Source organism: Hyperolius riggenbachi, chromosome 9 (genome assembly GCF_040937935.1).
Source record: "Hyperolius riggenbachi isolate aHypRig1 chromosome 9, aHypRig1.pri, whole genome shotgun sequence".
Taxonomy (NCBI): domain Eukaryota; kingdom Metazoa; phylum Chordata; class Amphibia; order Anura; family Hyperoliidae; genus Hyperolius; species Hyperolius riggenbachi.
In genome coordinates this window covers 52,175,064-52,191,666 of record NC_090654.1, presented here as the reverse complement: position 1 = coordinate 52,191,666, position 16,603 = coordinate 52,175,064, and the positions used below count along the sequence as shown (strand labels likewise).

At 46.2% G+C, this 16,603-nt stretch overlaps 1 protein-coding gene across 1 annotated transcript in view; it reads left to right on the top strand.

The window, feature by feature from the left end:
- Positions 1-16,603, top strand: part of LOC137532339 (cullin-associated NEDD8-dissociated protein 1-like) — a 50,515-nt gene that overhangs the window by 6,226 nt on the left and 27,686 nt on the right. Inside the window, exons 2-5 of the mRNA XM_068252752.1 lie at positions 7,284-7,533; positions 8,972-9,115; positions 13,558-13,712; positions 13,809-13,932. Coding sequence (XP_068108853.1) covers positions 7,466-7,533; positions 8,972-9,115; positions 13,558-13,712; positions 13,809-13,932 — 491 coding nt within the window. The 5' untranslated portion in view covers positions 7,284-7,465. The remainder of the gene's footprint in view (positions 1-7,283; positions 7,534-8,971; positions 9,116-13,557; positions 13,713-13,808; positions 13,933-16,603) is intronic.

Here is a 16,603-nt window from a genome sequence, read left to right as displayed (position 1 = left end):
AGAAGTAGACCAAAAACCCCTCAAAGAAATGAAACGCCTCAAAGAAATCAAACAATCTGCACAGGGATTCAAATTAAGCGCCTCTGTCTGAGGCGCTTAATTTGAATCCTTGTGCAGATTGTTTGATACTCCTCCCTATATTGCCTGATGAAGTGGGGTTGAACCTGCGAAACGCGTTGCATTTCTTTTTGGAGTTCCTAATAAATGTGTTTGACTGTCTGAATCGCAGTCGTTGTCGTGTCTGCTTGAGGGAGGAAAGACCACCACTTCCTCCTTCAATTTTGCCATTTAAGTTGGTTTTTAAGCTCATTTAATCTAATCTTATACTTTTGGCGACTCTGTTCATTGTATACAATTATTTGGTAAAGTAGGAGGCACTCAATTGGCTTTTAAACTTTCGTTTATCAAATCTCAGCAATACACAACATGTTTCGGGAGGGACCCCCTTCATCAGGTGTACATGCATCAAATACCACATAGTGAATATATACAACAGTTGAGTGTACCACACCCAATCTCGGTCTTACGACACTCCTGTGGCCAAGCATTTTTATGAGCATGGCCACAGGGCATTGCAATTACGCTGGCTTGGAATGGACCATGTACCACTGTTGCAACGAGGGGGAGATAGAGACAGGGTCCTTTTACAAAATTAAGCAAGGTAGATGAGGAGACTAGAAACTGTTAAACCAAAGGGTATGAACAAAATGTTTAGTTTGAAACAGTGTTTCTCAACTTGGGGTCCGGGCCCCTGGGAGTACATGACCACCTGTCAAGGGGTCCCCCAGGGGCCGCAGATAAAATGGCGGATCTCGCCCCCAGGAGAGAAGTGGCAGGCTTTGTCCGCGGCAAGGGGAGCAGTAGCTTACATAGCCCTGTACCCGCATGGACTCCTCTCGCCGGGCTCTCCTCCTCTCGCTTCACTCTAGTCTTCTGGCTACGTTCTTTCTCCATGGTTACCCGATGGCACCTCTCATGGTGTCAGAGGTGCCGCCGGAAGTAACCAAAGCGGGAGGACGCGGCCGGGCGGTGAGAAGACTAGAGCTCTGAGAGAGAAGGAGAGCCCAGCAAGAGGAGTTCACGTGGAAACGGGACTATGTATTTATGTGACTATACTGGGGTACCACCTGGCTATGTATGCTGGAGCACCTATAGCTCGCTACCTACTCTGGGGCACCACCAGGCTATCTATACTGGAGCACCTATAGATCACTATCTACTCTGGGGCACCACCAGGCTATCTATACTGAAGCACCTATAGATCGCTATCTACTCTGGGGCACCACCAGGCTATCTGTACTGAAGCACATAGCGCTCTCTACCTACATTGGGGTACCACCTGTACTTGGCTATCTATACTGCAGCACCTATAGCTCACTACCTACCTGAGGCACCACCTGGCTATCTATACTGCAGCACCTATAGCTCACTACCTACCTGAGGCACCACCTGGCTATCTATACTGGAGCACCTATAGCTTGCTACCTACACTGGGGCACCACCTGGCGATCCTGAACCACCTATAGCTCGCTACCTACACTGCGGCACCACCTGGCGATCCTGGACCACCTATAGCTCGCTACCTATGCTGGGGAACCACCTGGCTATATATATTGGAGCACCTATAGCTCGCTACCTACACTGGGGCACCACCTGGTGATCCTGGAGCACCTATAGCTCGCTACCTACACTGGGGCACCACCTGGTGATCCTGGAGCACCTATAGCTCGCTACCTACACTGGTGCACCACCTGGCGATCCTGGGCCACCTATAGCTCGCTACCTACACTGGGGCACCAACTGGCGATCGTGGGCCACCTATAGCTAGCTACCTACACTGGGGCACCACCTGGCGATCCTGGACCACCTATAGCTCGCTACCTACACTGGGGCACCACCTGGCGATCCTGGACCACCTATAGCTTGCTACCTACACCAGTGTTCTCCCCAGAATTTTTTTCCAGCCGGGTGGCATGAAATAGTAGCCGGGTGGGGCAAGTTGAAAATGCAGGGCAACTGTGCTTACAGCATAGGAGGAGCTGAAGAGGTGAGCCGATGACAGCCGGGTGGTCACAAAATCTAGCCGGGTGGAGCACCCGGCTAAAAGAGCCTGGGGAGAACACTGTACACTGGGGCACCACTTGGCTATCTATACTGGAGCGCCTATAGCTCACTACCTACACTGGGGCACCTGGCTATCTATACTGGAGCACTTATAGCTCACTACCTACACTCAGGCACCACCTCGCGATCCTGGAGCACTTATAGCTCGCTACCTACACTGGGGCACCACCTGGCTATCTGTACTGGAGCACATATAGCTCGCTACCTACACTGGGGCACCACCTGGCTATGTATACTGGAGCACTTTTATAGCTTGCTACCTAAAATGGGGCACCACCTGTACTTGGCTATCTATACTGCAGCACCTATAATTTGCTACCTACACTGGGGCACCACCTGTACCTGGCTATCTATACTGGTGTACCTATAGCTCACTACCCACACTGGGGCACCACCTGTACCTGGCTATCTATACTGGAGCACCTATAGCTCGCTACCTACTCTGGGGCACCACCAGGCTATCTATACTGGAGCACCTATAGATCGCTATCTACTCTGGGGCACCACCAGGCTATCTATACTGGAGCACCTATAGATCGCTATCTACTCTGGGGCACCACCAGGCTATCTGTACTGAAGCACATAGCGCTCTCTACCTACATTGGGGTACCACCTGTACTTGGCTATCTATACTGCAGCACCTATAGCTCACTTCCTACCTGAGGCACCACCTGGCTATCTATACTGCAGCACCTATAGCTCACTACCTACCTGAGGCACCACCTGGCTATCTATACTGCAGCACCTATAGCTCACTACCTACCTGAGGCACCACCTGGCTATACTGGAGCACCTATAGCTTGCTACCTACACTGGGGCACCACCTGGCGATCCTGAACCACCTATAGCTCGCTACCTACACTGCGGCACCACCTGGCGATCCTGGACTACCTATAGCTCGCTACCTATGCTGGGAAACCACCTGGCTATATATATTGGAGCACCTATAGCTCGCTACCTACACTGGGGCACCACCTGGTGATCCTGGAGCACCTATAGCTTGCTACCTACACTGGGGCACCACCTGGTGATCCTGGAGCACCTATAGCTCGCTACCTACACTGGTGCACCACCTGGCAATCCTGGGCCACCTATAGCTCGCTACCTACACTGGGGCACCACCTGGCGATCGTGGGCCACCTATAGCTAGCTACCTACACTGGGGCACCACCTGGCGATCCTGGACCACCTATAGCTCGCTACCTACACTGGGGCACCACCTGGCGATCCTGGACCACCTATAGCTTGCTACCTACACTGGGGCACCACTTGGCTATCTATACTGGAGCGCCTATAGCTCACTACCTACACTGGGGCACCACCTGGCTATCTATACTGGAGCGCCTATAGCTCACTACCTACACTGGGGCACCTGGCTATCTATACTGGAGCACTTATAGCTCACTACCTACACTGGGGCACCACCTCGCGATCCTGGAGCACTTATAGCTCGCTACCTACACTGGGGCACCACCTGGCTATCTGTACTGGAGCACATATAGCTCGCTACCTACACTGGGGCACCACCTGGCTATGTATACTGGAGCACTTTTATAGCTTGCTACCTAAAATGGGGCACCACCTGTACTTGGCTATCTATACTGCAGCACCTATAATTTGCTACCTACACTGGGGCACCACCTGTACCTGGCTATCTATACTGGTGTACCTATAGCTCACTACCCACACTGGGGCACCACCTGTACCTGGCTATCTATACTGGTGTACCTATAGCTCACTACCCACACTGGGGCACCACCTGTACCTGGCTATCTATACTGGAGCACCTATAGCTCGCTACCTACACTGGGGGCACCTGTACCTCTCTAACCTATACTGGGGCACCTATGGCTGGATGCCTATACCTCAAGGACGGAAGCAATTTTCCCCTGTCAGCACTCCTCCCATTCATTCGCCAATAACTTTATCACTACTCATCACACGTAAATGATCTATATCTTGTTTATCTTTTCGCCACAAATTAAGCTTTCTGTGGACGATACTTGTTTTTATTAATTACTTTATTTTCTTTGCATTATATATGCAAATCTCTCCCCCCCCTTAAAAAATACATTATTTCTCCAATTCCATCCCCTATAGTTTTAAAATAAGCAATGCTACTATAAATAAAACCCACCCATTTTATCTGCCATTAGTCCCAGCTAGCACAACATTTAAATTATGTTCGTAGCACAATGTATAGCGCCAATATATTATTTGGAAATAAAGGTGTATTTTTTTCTGTTTAGTTTTTTTTTTTTTTTTGTGCCCTGTCAATTGTAAGCCCTTATGTACTAAAATAACAGAAATAAATCATCATGGCATACATAATAAAAAAAAAAAAAGCTAAGTCCCTAAGGAAACTATGGATTTTTTATTTTTTTTTACTGTTTGTTGTTTTAGTTTTTTTTTTTTTTTTTTAAACATCTTCTTGGCCCCTGAACAGGGTCCTGTCCATTCATCACAGGCACTGTGATTGGTACGGGGAAGCCGTGCTTCCTTTCCCCAACCGCCGACACGGAAAACAGCCGGGGTGCGAAGGGCTGCGGCCCCGCACAAGCACCGCTGCTTAAAGGGATACATAAGTCAAAAATAAAAAATGATTTTTACTCACCTCGGGCATCCCTCAGCCCCCTGAAGCTGTATGGTGCCCTCGCAGCCTCGCTCCGATCCTCCTGTCCCCGCCGGCGGCTACTTCCGGGTTCGGCGACAGCCGCTGACAGGCTGGGAACGCGAGTGATTCTCCGCGTTCCCAGCCATTATATCACCCTCTATGCAGCAAAAGCGTATATGTTATACGGTATAGCAACAAAGAGGGTGATATAGCGGCTGGGAACGCGGGGAATCACTCGCGTTCCCAGCCTGTCAGCGGCTGTCGCCGAACCCGGAAGTAGCCGCCGGCGGGGACAGGTGGATCGGAGCGAGGCTGCGAGGGCACCATACAGTTTCAGTGGGCTGAGGGATGCCCCAGGTGAGTAAAATTATTATTTTTTTTTTTTGACTTAAGTATCCCTTTAAACACTGGACACGGATATGCGTCCAGATAGACTTAAGCGGCGTCTATCTGGATGAGAATACTCGTCCAGATAGGCTGAACTGGTTAATGGAAATTTGGACTAATTAGATGAGGTCATTGGTCAGCTGACCATTTGGAGGTTGACCGAGATTGGGTGTGGTACTCTCAACTGTTGTATATATTCACTGTGTGGTATTTGATGCATGTACTCCTGATGAAGGGGATCACCCCAAAACATGTTGTGTATTGCTGAGATTTGATAAACGCAAGCCAATTGAGTGCCTCCTTCTTTACCAAATAATGTATGTCCTGTGTGGAGTGGAGAACTACAGGAAGATTGTGCACTGGCTGTTTACGCCTGACCAGGCTTGAAAGCGACAGGAGCTCAGGGCCACCTTTGGATTGTCAAGTGATACCTGTCCGCGGCCTCTGCTGGCTCCAGACGCACTCTGTTCTCCATACATGTGCGCCCCAGGTGGTTGCCAAGTACACGTGTAATGTCAGACAAGCGGCCACGTAACTAGGCAACCAAGAGGCGCGCGTGTATGGAGAACGGAGAGTGGCCAGAGCCAGTGGAGGTTGCGGACAGGTAATGTACAGTGGGATGCGAAAGTTTGGGCAACCTTTTTAATAGTCATGGTTTTCCTGTATAAATCGTTGGTTGTTACGATAAAAAAAAATGTCAGTTAAATATATCATATAGGAGACGCACACAGTGATCTTTGAGAAGTGAAATGAAGCTTATTGGATTTACAGAAAGTGCGCAATAATCGTTTAAACAAAATTTAGGCAGGTGCATAAAATGTTATTTTATTGATTGCAAAACCTTTAGAACTAATTATCGGAACTCAAATTGGCTTGTTAAGCTCAGTGACCCCTGACCTACATACACAGGTGAATCTAATTATAGGAAAGAGTATTTAAGGGAGTCAATTGTAAGTTTCCCTCCTCTTTTTTAATTTTCTCTGAAGAGTAGCAACATGGGGGTCTCAAAATAACTCTCAAATGACCTGAAGACAAAGATTGTTCACCATCATGGTTTAAGGGAAGGATACAGAAAGCTGTCTCAGAGATTTCAGCTTTCTGTTTCCACAGTTAGGAACATGTTGAGGAAATGGAAGACCACAGGCACAGTTCAAGTTAAGGCTCGAAGTCGCAGACCAAGAAAATTTTTGGATACACAGATGCAACGAATGGTGAGAACGGTCAGAGTCAACCCACAGACCAGCACTAAAGACCTACAACATCATCTTGCTGCAGATGGAGTCACTGTGCATCGTTCAACCATTCGGCACACTTTACACAAGGAGATGCTGTATGCAAGAGGAAGCCTTTTCTCTGCCCACAGCACAAACAGAGCCGCTTGAGATATGCTAAAGCACATTTGGACAAGCCAGATTAATTTTGGAAAAAGGTGCTGTGGACTGATGAAACTAAAATTGAGTTATTTAGGCATAACAAGGGGCATTATGCATGGAGGAAAAATAACTCAGCATTCCAAGAAAAACATGCTGTGGGGCTAGTGCAGGGACTGGGAATCTTGTCAAAGTTGAGGGACGCATGGAATCCACTCAGTATCAGCAGATTCTAGAGACCAATGTCCAGGAATCAGTGACATAGCTGAAGCTGCACCAGGGCTGGATCTTTCAACAAGACAACGACCCTAAACACTGCTCAAAATCCACTAAGGCATTTATGCATAGGAACAAGTACAACATTCTGGAATGGCCATCTCAGTCCCCAGATTTGAATATAATTGAAAATCTGTGGTGTGAGTTAAGAGAGCTGTCCATGCTCGGAAGCCATCAAACCTGAATGAACTAGAGATATTTTATAAAGAAGAATGGTCCAAAATACCTTCAACCAGAATCCAGACTTTCATTGGAACCTACAGGAAGCGTTTAGAGGCTTTAATTTCTGCAAAAAGGAGGGTCTACTAAATATTGATTTAATTTATTTTTCTGCCTAATTTTGTTTAAACAATTATTGCACATTTCCTGTAAATCCAATAAACTTTATTTAACTTCTCAGATACCAGAGATGTACAGTATAGCATGAGTTGTTCTTATGCTGGATGTATTGCAAGTGTCTGACCAGCAGAGGTCTTTCCTGGGACACTCACGCTCTATTTATATCCATACAGAGCTGTGTCAGGTTTTCCAGCGACTTCTAAAGACGGGACAGCAGCCGTAGCCCTCCACCTCCCCCCTGTTGCATGTCACTGCTGCCTCCATATCGTCTCTGTCTGGGGGTCACAAGGATCTTCTGTCTTCTCACCGGGGCCTCCCTCCTCCTGTTTAGTGTGGTTGCGCCCCTGCCGTCGCCATGAGCAACGTCTCCTATCACATCTCCAGCCTGCTGGAGAAAATGACATCCAGTGACAAGGACTTCAGGTAAGCAGTGCTGATTGTGCTGTCGTGTGAGCAGCCATGGTGTGTGGTTAGACAAAGAGCAGCCAATAGGAAGTCACCTGTCACTGAGATGTCTACTGAGATCAGACATGAGATGGAATCGGAATGTTTAGGAATATATTGCATTGTGCTTCAGACAATAGATAGAGCCGTTCACATCAGTCTGTATCATAGAGGAGCTTGCACTCTAATGTCCGCATCACAGACGGTCAGTACCCATTAGAACCCATGTGTTCAGAATCCTGGCCCACAGCTCTACTTTTGAAAGACTGTAAAGTCCAAGCATGTTGCTCCTAATAGCTATTCACAGCTGTTCCCAGACTGTTGGGTAAATGCTCTGCCAAAGTCCATCAGGATAAAGTTACATAAACCACATCGTATAAACTTCTCTAGCTCAGGAATTGTCATCACGCCCTCTGTTGCTGCCCTAGTCTGGTGCAGAGCTCACTGCATAGCATAACATACTCCTAGTACTTGTGGTAATGTGTGCCCTAACATACAACCTAAAAAAAAAGTTGTTTTAATTGAGTGTTCATTTAATGAGCCCAAAGGCAATCAAGAGATATAAAACCAAGGATAAAAATAAAGTATAAAACTCACATCTGGGGGTTCCGTGTTACCAGATACCTCACATCAAGGAAGCACTCTTGGGGTCCCTGAGGTTGCCAGTGTGCAAAACCGGTCGGGTTGGAATCAAGTGGCACAATCTTTTTCGTCTTTTAAGGATTTTACATAGAGCGCTTTCTTGCTGTGAGGTAGATCGGTTGTGAGTTTTATTCTTAATTTTTAACCTTGCTTTTAAATCTCTTGAATGCCGTTGGACTTATTAAACAGTCAAGCCAAATTTAAGCACCTAGCCAATTAATGTTTGTTTTATTCAATACTGAAGATACCTGCTATCAGTATCTGTTTGTGGGGATCACATTTTCAACCTCAATGAGGAGGATCTGGTTATAGGCACTGGTATGTTAACAGATATTGAATGCACCACTTTTAAACCATTTTCTGCAGCAGAAGACTCCAGATGTTCAGTCTGTGATCTCCTCAAACCATTTTGTCTATGCCCCATCCTATTGTTCCGGGAACAACATGATGATGTTGACAAGCAGCAGTCTTGCCCTGCATTACATGACTACAAGTTTTAGTGTCAGGAGTCTCATTTGGCTCAGAAAGAATAACACTTGGGCACTCTGCTACTCTGCTCACTCAGATATAGGATGGCTATCAGGGCATTAGGCTCGGTAGGCACAAGCCTAGAGGTGCCAGTGTGCTGAAAAGTGGCTGTCGGGTTTGTGAACCCATGTTCACCATCCTGGTACTTGCTAAGCTATGAAATGCTATGTCTAACTCTGTGGTTGGAGTTGGCCTTTAAAAGTACAGCACTATACAAAGTGTATACATTTGTAATATGTTTTTATAGGTTCATGGCCACCAATGACCTCATGATAGAGCTGCAGAAGGACTCGATCAAGCTGGATGAGGACAGTGAGCGGAAGGTGGTGAAGATGCTTTTGAAGCTGCTAGAGGACAAGAATGGAGAGGTGCAGAACTTGGCAGTGAAGTGGTGAGAGAAGTCTGGGGCTTCTATGCCATCCGCTTGTAAAGGGATGTATCCATTATTTGAAGTAAAATTCACTCAAATCCTATTTTTAGGTTATGATAGGGTGAGAAGGGGTTTAATCGTTGACTGTTTCTTATATACAGTATATTTTCCTATGGAGGATACACTAGAGGGCAGTGAAACCAATATTATGTTACAAACATCATGGTGTGGCTAGTGGATAATTTGTAGGAATATATTAAATTTAGGTAATAAAGCAACTGGGCCCACAGAAGTACCTTGGGTAGGGGCCGTCTCTTGGGCATGGTGACCGATCTGGGTACAGACGGGCAATTAGAAGAAGGGGGGCTCAGGCAGAAGGACATAAACACTAGGCGGTAGGAAGCTGGTGACGCGCAGTGCCGCCAAATGGAAGACAAAAGAACACCAACACGATCACCTTCTTTGACTCCTCCTGGGCATCCTGCTTTCGACATCAAGGCATCATCACGTCACCACCGCATGATGACAGCTGATGTCCTGTAGCGGTACTGCAGGCTGTCAGTGCGCGGCACCCATGGAGGAGTCTGCTTGCCCGGGGCTCTCTTCGCCTGTGTGTTTCCCCGGTTCCTGCTTCCTCCTGGATGAGCGGCTGGTCACTAGTAAGTAGGCAGATCTACTTGTGACCTGTGGCTGTGTGACTGTCCCTAAAGAGTAAGGGTTTGCAAGTCCACCGAGGGTGGGGGCACAATTTTAACACCCTTGCCCTGGGTGCAATTTAGCCTAGAAACTGCCGTGGGTAGGAAAATGGACAGTAACAATGGCCTCACATGGTATTTAATTATGCTCCCCTTCTTCCACCCAAAGAAGTAAAGAAAGGGTGTTAACATTCTTTAATCACACTGAGCAACACTGTTAATAGCCAAAATCTCCTTTAACTACATTCTACCTCTAATGTAGATGTGTATATGTGTGCTCCTTACATTTTTTATATGCTACTTCCCTTTTTAGAGCTCGTTCAGACGGGCGTCACGCTGCATCTTACTCATTTGGCATCTTCCGGCAATGCTTTTGACCCCCGCAGAGGAGCACGGAAGCACGGCACTTGCGTGACCCTGGACACTACACGAAGCGCTCAGGATGAAACGAGACAATAGGAAGCGATAGGATCGAGTGCAGGGTTTGCCGACAGAGCGTCCCTGTGGACTGGGCCTTAATACGTAAACGAGTCTCCCCCGATCCCTCTGGCGACATTGCAGGCCGAGGCTGTACAGACGTGTCGCTAGCCACATGTTCTGTTGCCATGTGGAGGGCATGGGCATTGCAATCACCCCTGCCATCGCAGGGGGGGCCAGAGGCTTTGGGGGCCCCTGCTCCTCCCTCTCCCCAACCACAAGTGCAACCAATTAGCAAGAAAACCTCCCCTTTGCTCACAAAACGTCCCTGCCACATCCTCCGTCATGCACAGGAGTGAGTAACAGGAGCGTCTGTAATTTTTTTTTTTTTTTACTGCTTTTAGATGCTGATTCACAGCAAAACACTCCCTGCTGCCATTCTCTGGCTCTCGATCACATGACACTCATGGGGTTCAGGGACCAATGCTATTATTTTTGCAGGGGGACCCTATTAAGTCTAGTTACCCTCCTGGTGGAGGGCTGATGGAGCAGCATTAGCATGACGTCCCGTGGCTGCCGAGGGTGAGTGGGGAGAACAATGCTTTCGCCCAGTGATCGGCCCAATCCTTCTGCTGATTGCTGCCTGAGGCGTTGGGTGGCATTGGAAGCTGCTGTACGCATTTTAGATTCTCAGCAAAGGCGGTCATTATCTGCTGCCTTGGCTGTGTTTTATCTAGCGTGTGTGAGGGCCAGTGCACACCAAAAAGCACTAGCGTAATCGCAAACGCTCAGCGCTTTTTTTTAAGTGATTTTATAGGCGGTTCTAGGCATGTCCCTAGCGATTTTTCTAAGCATGCCTAGTGATTTTTGGAGCGTGTTGTTACAGTAGAGCTGTAACTGAACAGCTTCTGTAACAAAAACGCTTGGAAAATCGCTCTGATCTGGTGCTTTTCACAGCAATTTTTCCACTTTCCTATACTTAACATTGAGGCTGAGTCGCCTCAGAAATCAGCAGGAATGCTGCAGGACCCGCGTTTGCATTTGGGAGAAAATCACATCACTCTGGTGTGCTCCATCCCATTCAAATACCTTAGCCAAGCGCTTTTCAAAACGCAAACGTTTACGAAAGCGCTCAGAAGCGTTCTAGGTGTGCACCAGCCCTAAGGGACTTCAGGGTTTTGCTGGACAGTTGTGACTCATCTAAATCACTTTATAATAGGGTATTACCCTAAAAGTTATAATTACCAGTAGAGGTTACCTAAATTGTTTTATAAACTTTGTAAACCAAGTAAATCTCCCTGTTCTGGAGTATGTGAGCCAACATGTAGCAAAATGCGTTTCTTTATCCTCGTTAGTGGAATCATCCCTATCAGTTAGCTCCAGGCTAATCAGACTGTCAGAACAGTCATTTAGAGCTCCACCCACATGCCGTGCCAGCCACCGCCTCTCTCCGCCCACAGTGCAACATCCATCCCCATCTCTCCTTAGCACAGGTAAGAGGTGGGTGGGGTTTGTTGTTGTACTGTGTAGAGATGTGAAATTCGGATCTTTTCAATGATCCGGATGATTCGAATCGGATCATTGATAAGATCCGGATCTTTGATCCGAATCTCGGATCATTTTACTACGGAAGCATTCGGGGGTGAAATGACTAGCAGGACAGGAGAAGGGGAGGGGGGTGGACACACAGAGAAGGGGAGAAGATGGACAGAGGGCAGGGAGTGGACATAGAAGGGACATAGATTCGACTCACAAAAGAGATTCGGATCAAACATCCGAATCGTTCATGATCCGGACAACACTAGTACTGTGGGCATAAAAAGACGATGTTTGTCACTGCATCAGGAATGAGCTCTGGCCAACTGCTGTGACAGTTGGATTTGCCAAGAGGTTTCTGACAGGAATTATTCCGCTTTATGAAATAGATAGAGGAATGGATAGTGCAAAGTATGATCACCAACACCCCAGTATATGGGCACATAGTTGGGCTTTTAGTTTATGCCTACTTCGGGTTTGTGTTGTTTGATAGATGGAGTTTGTTTGTCAGCAGATAGCTTCTTATACTTCATAAAGATTTCATGTGTGAGATATTTCCATAGTGGCGGCCCATCATGACTTTTGGATGTTCTCATTCACTGTGGAGTGTTGCCAGTTTTGCTCCTGTTGCCTTCTCCATAACAGAGCTGGGACAAGGTCCTCCAGCACCCAAGGCTGAGACAGCAAAGTGCGCCCCTCCATCCCTCCCACCCCAGTCGTCACACACTGATTGCTATTAGACTAAGAGGCACCCCAGGGCCCCCAACACCTCAACGCTTTAATCTCTATTTGTCTGGCTTACAGTCACTGCTATGTATCCCTTTTTCTCTTTGCTTCAAACACAATAGTGGAATGATAGCTGCGTGAGTTCTGCGTCCCCTCCTACACTGCGCCCTGAGGCTGGAGCCTCTCTCGCCTCTGCCTCAGCCTGGCCCTGCTCCATAATATGATAGATAGGTAAGGGTACCCCCCTAGCAATGGGCTTGGAAGTAGTGCTGAACTGGTAATGCAAGAACAGAAATGTCACTCTTGAAGTCTCTGAGAGAACTATAAATGATTTGACACAAAGCCTGATTTAAATCTACAAATAAACAAAACATTTTATACTCAAAAAGAGCATTAAAACGTAACTTTTACTATATTACTTAAAACATTTAAATTCTGGGAAAGTGAGGATGTCTAGACCATAAGTAGCCTGATAAAGCACACACATACTATGGGCCTACTTTTTTGACCCATAGTGAGTTGACTAATTACTAAGACATCACCCCACCACACCCCAACATGTTACACCCCATAACCAAATGGGGATTCGTCAGCTGTTCACAGGTAGCCGTGAGGCTATGATGCAGATTTATTCTTTTCTGTGATGTTGTACTGTTATGTTGTAGCACTGTAAAGCACTTTGCACTTTATGTACCCCTGACGAAGCCCCTTTTGGTTGTGGGGTGAAACATGTTGGGTTGTGGTGGGGTGATGTTTTAGTAATTAGTCAACTCAGTCTGGGTCAAAAGGGTAGACCTATAGTATGTGTGTGCTTTATTAAGCTACTTATGGTCTAGGTAATAGGCATCCTACGTTATTCCTTTCCCAGAATTGTAATTTCTATCTACGGCATATATGATGGCTTTTTAAAGTAATATAGTAAAAGTTACGTTTTTTTTAATGCTCTTTCTGAGTATAAAATTTGAATGCTACTCAGGCTTTGTGTGATATTAAATGCTCTGTTCTGGGTGAAATAATAAAATAACACTATTTGTCACAGGGTAGGGCACTGCTTCTGGACTTTTAACTCAGTTGTGTTTCTTTGGGCAGCTTGGGCCCCCTTGTGGGAAAGGTGAAGGAGTACCAGGTGGAGTCCATTGTGGACACGCTTTGCAGTAACATGCTATCCGAGAAGGAGCAGCTCAGGGATATCTGCAGCATTGGCCTGAAGACGGTCATCGCCCGACTTCCTGCGGCCAGCTCAGGTACTCGACAGGGCAGATGGGTAAACCGTGTCTAGATTTTTCACTTATGTTTATTTTCACTGTGAGGTTAATGAATATGATTTGCTCTTTTTGCAGGGTCCACTTTGGCTGCTAACGTGTGTCGTAAGATCACCGGGCAGCTGACTGGAGCGATTGGCAAGCGGGATGACGCAGCGGTGCAGCTGGAGGCTCTTGACATACTGTCAGACATGTTGGGAAGGTGGGTGTTAACTGACCGACGTGTTAGTGTTCTTGTGTTTCAATTTAAAGTGAACCTGTGTCCAACTATTGTTGGAGTGAAACTCAGGCCTGAATCTGAAATTGTTCCCCTTTAACCTCATTAAAAGCCACATCCCAGTAAAAAAAAAAACAAAAAAACACAATCTACTTACCCGGGGCTTCCTTCAACCCCTGGCAGCCAATCTGTCCCTCGCCACAGGTCAGGTGTCCCGGGGTCCCCTCTGTTGCAGACGCCGTCCTCGCGCGGCCACGCGCTCGCATGGCCTGGAGTGTTCTATGCAGGTCAGAACTGCTGAGCCTGCGCAGAATGCTCCCGGCCACTGCAGCGCAAGCAGCGCAGCGGCACACTTGTGCAGGTGCAGCCAACCTGCCGAGGTCGGCATTTAAGGGGTGCCTGGGACACCGGACCTGCTAAGAAGGACAGATTGGCAGCTAGGGGCTGGAGGAAGCCCCAGGTAAGTACATTTTTTTATTTCTTTACTCGGATGTGTCCTTTAAGCTGCTTCCATTGGCTAATTGTCACTATCTGTATAGGATAGTAGGAGTCAGGCCCAGTGCACACCGAGCGGTTTTGGATGCAATCCGCCTGTAAAACCGCTTGGCTAATTTATTGGGATGGTGTACACCGGCGGATTGAGGTGTGTAGCAAACCGCAAATGTGCCTCCTGCTGCACGTTTGCGGTTTGCAGAAGTGTTTCTGCCTCAATGTAAAGAATAGGGAAAACGCAAACCGCTCTGAAAAACGCTACATCAGAGCAATCGTGGTTGGGGTGTCTTGGCACCCTATGGGAAAAAAAAGATACAGGAGACAAAAAAGGGAGCCCGATAGTGCAGTATGTCAATAGTAGGTGTGTGGAGAAATCAATTGATTGAAAGGGCTACTCACAAAGGAGGGTTGCAAGGGGCAACCGACCACAGGAAGCAGGTGGAGACCATAAACCCGACTCCACTCGGGGTGGTCCTGGACAGACCTGGTTGCGGTCGCTCTCTTAGATGAAAAAGGATGCACAAAACATTAACCGTGGTAAAACAACGGGTGTTCTGTCACCACCCCTGGGACAAACATGTACGGGGGTATAACTATGCACAATAAGGTGAAAGAGGCGCCCTGATTTGAATAAAAGCTTTTAAAACCAGTTTAAAAACGAAAAAGAAAAATTAGGTATCTTACCTCAATGACGAAATCTCTGTAAACTTACAAAAGATTTTTATTTGAGCACAGGCAACGCGTTTCGCGGGTCTGAGCCCGCTTCCTCAGGCCAATACAGTGCCTAGAACAGCAGAAAGAGTTCCTCAATGTACATACATATTTCATAAAAAATTATAAAAATAATAACGGTCAGAGTACATATATAAATGAATAAATAGCATAACATGAATTTAATTTGGCAGATTTATCCATGCCCTAATAGTTGATTCCATGCTGTGCATATGCAAACGCATATTTATGCGCACGCACACACACATCAAAGAGAACACACTACTGTGTCTCATATCTAAGGGCAAACTTGATGGTTTAGTCTAAGCTCCATTTGCCGTAATGCACAATACCATTATTATTATGCACCTTCTAGATGAATGATAAATATATAATATATATAGATATATATATGGAAAAAATAAATTATATATACATTGCTAGATATCTGTGTTTTATATTATATCATTCCTATGGGCGCATGGCTAATTTTAGAATACTATCCACTATGTTCCTAGTTCTTTTTAATTGATGATGCATACATTATCATAAATGGAACCCCCCCCCCCCCCCCCCCTTTTTTTTTTTTTTTTCCTTGGTCTGTATATAATTTATTTTTTCCATATATATATCTATATATATTATATATTTATCATTCATCTAGAAGGTGCATAATAATAATGGTATTGTGCATTACGGCAAATGGAGCTTAGACTAAACCATCAAGTTTGCCCTTAGATATGAGACACAGTAGTGTGTTCTCTTTGATGTGTGTGTGCGTGCGCATAAATATGCGTTTGCATATGCACAGCATGGAATCAACTATTAGGGCATGGATAAATCTGCCAAATTAAATTCATGTTATGCTATTTATTCATTTATATATGTACTCTGACCGTTATTATTTTTATAATTTTTTATGAAATATGTATATGTATGTACATTGAGGAACTCTTTCTGCTGTTCTAGGCACTGTATTGGCCTGAAGAAGCGGGCTCAGACCCGCGAAACCCGTTGCCTGTGCTCAAATAAAAATCTTTTGTAAGTTTACAGAGATTTCGTCATTGAGGTAAGATACCTCATTTTTCTTTTTCGTTTTTAAACTGATTTTAAAAGCTTTTATTCAAATCAGGGCGCCTCTTTCCTTTATTGTGCTACATCAGAGCGGTTTGCCAAGCGTTTTTGTTACAGAAGCTGTTCAGTAGAGCTTTTACTGTAACAATATGTGTAATCTGCAACACAAAAACGCACCCAAAACCGCTAGGCAGGTTTAGAAATCTGCTCTAAACATGCCTAGAATCACTCTGAAATCCGCTCCAAAAACCGTTAGTGTTTTGTGGATCTGCTAGCGATTTTGGTGTGCACTGGGCCTCACTGTGCTTCTCCTTCAGGGAGGATCCACAGTTATCTGTGTGATAGGGAGAGACCAGGAGCCAAATGATGCAGTATTGTG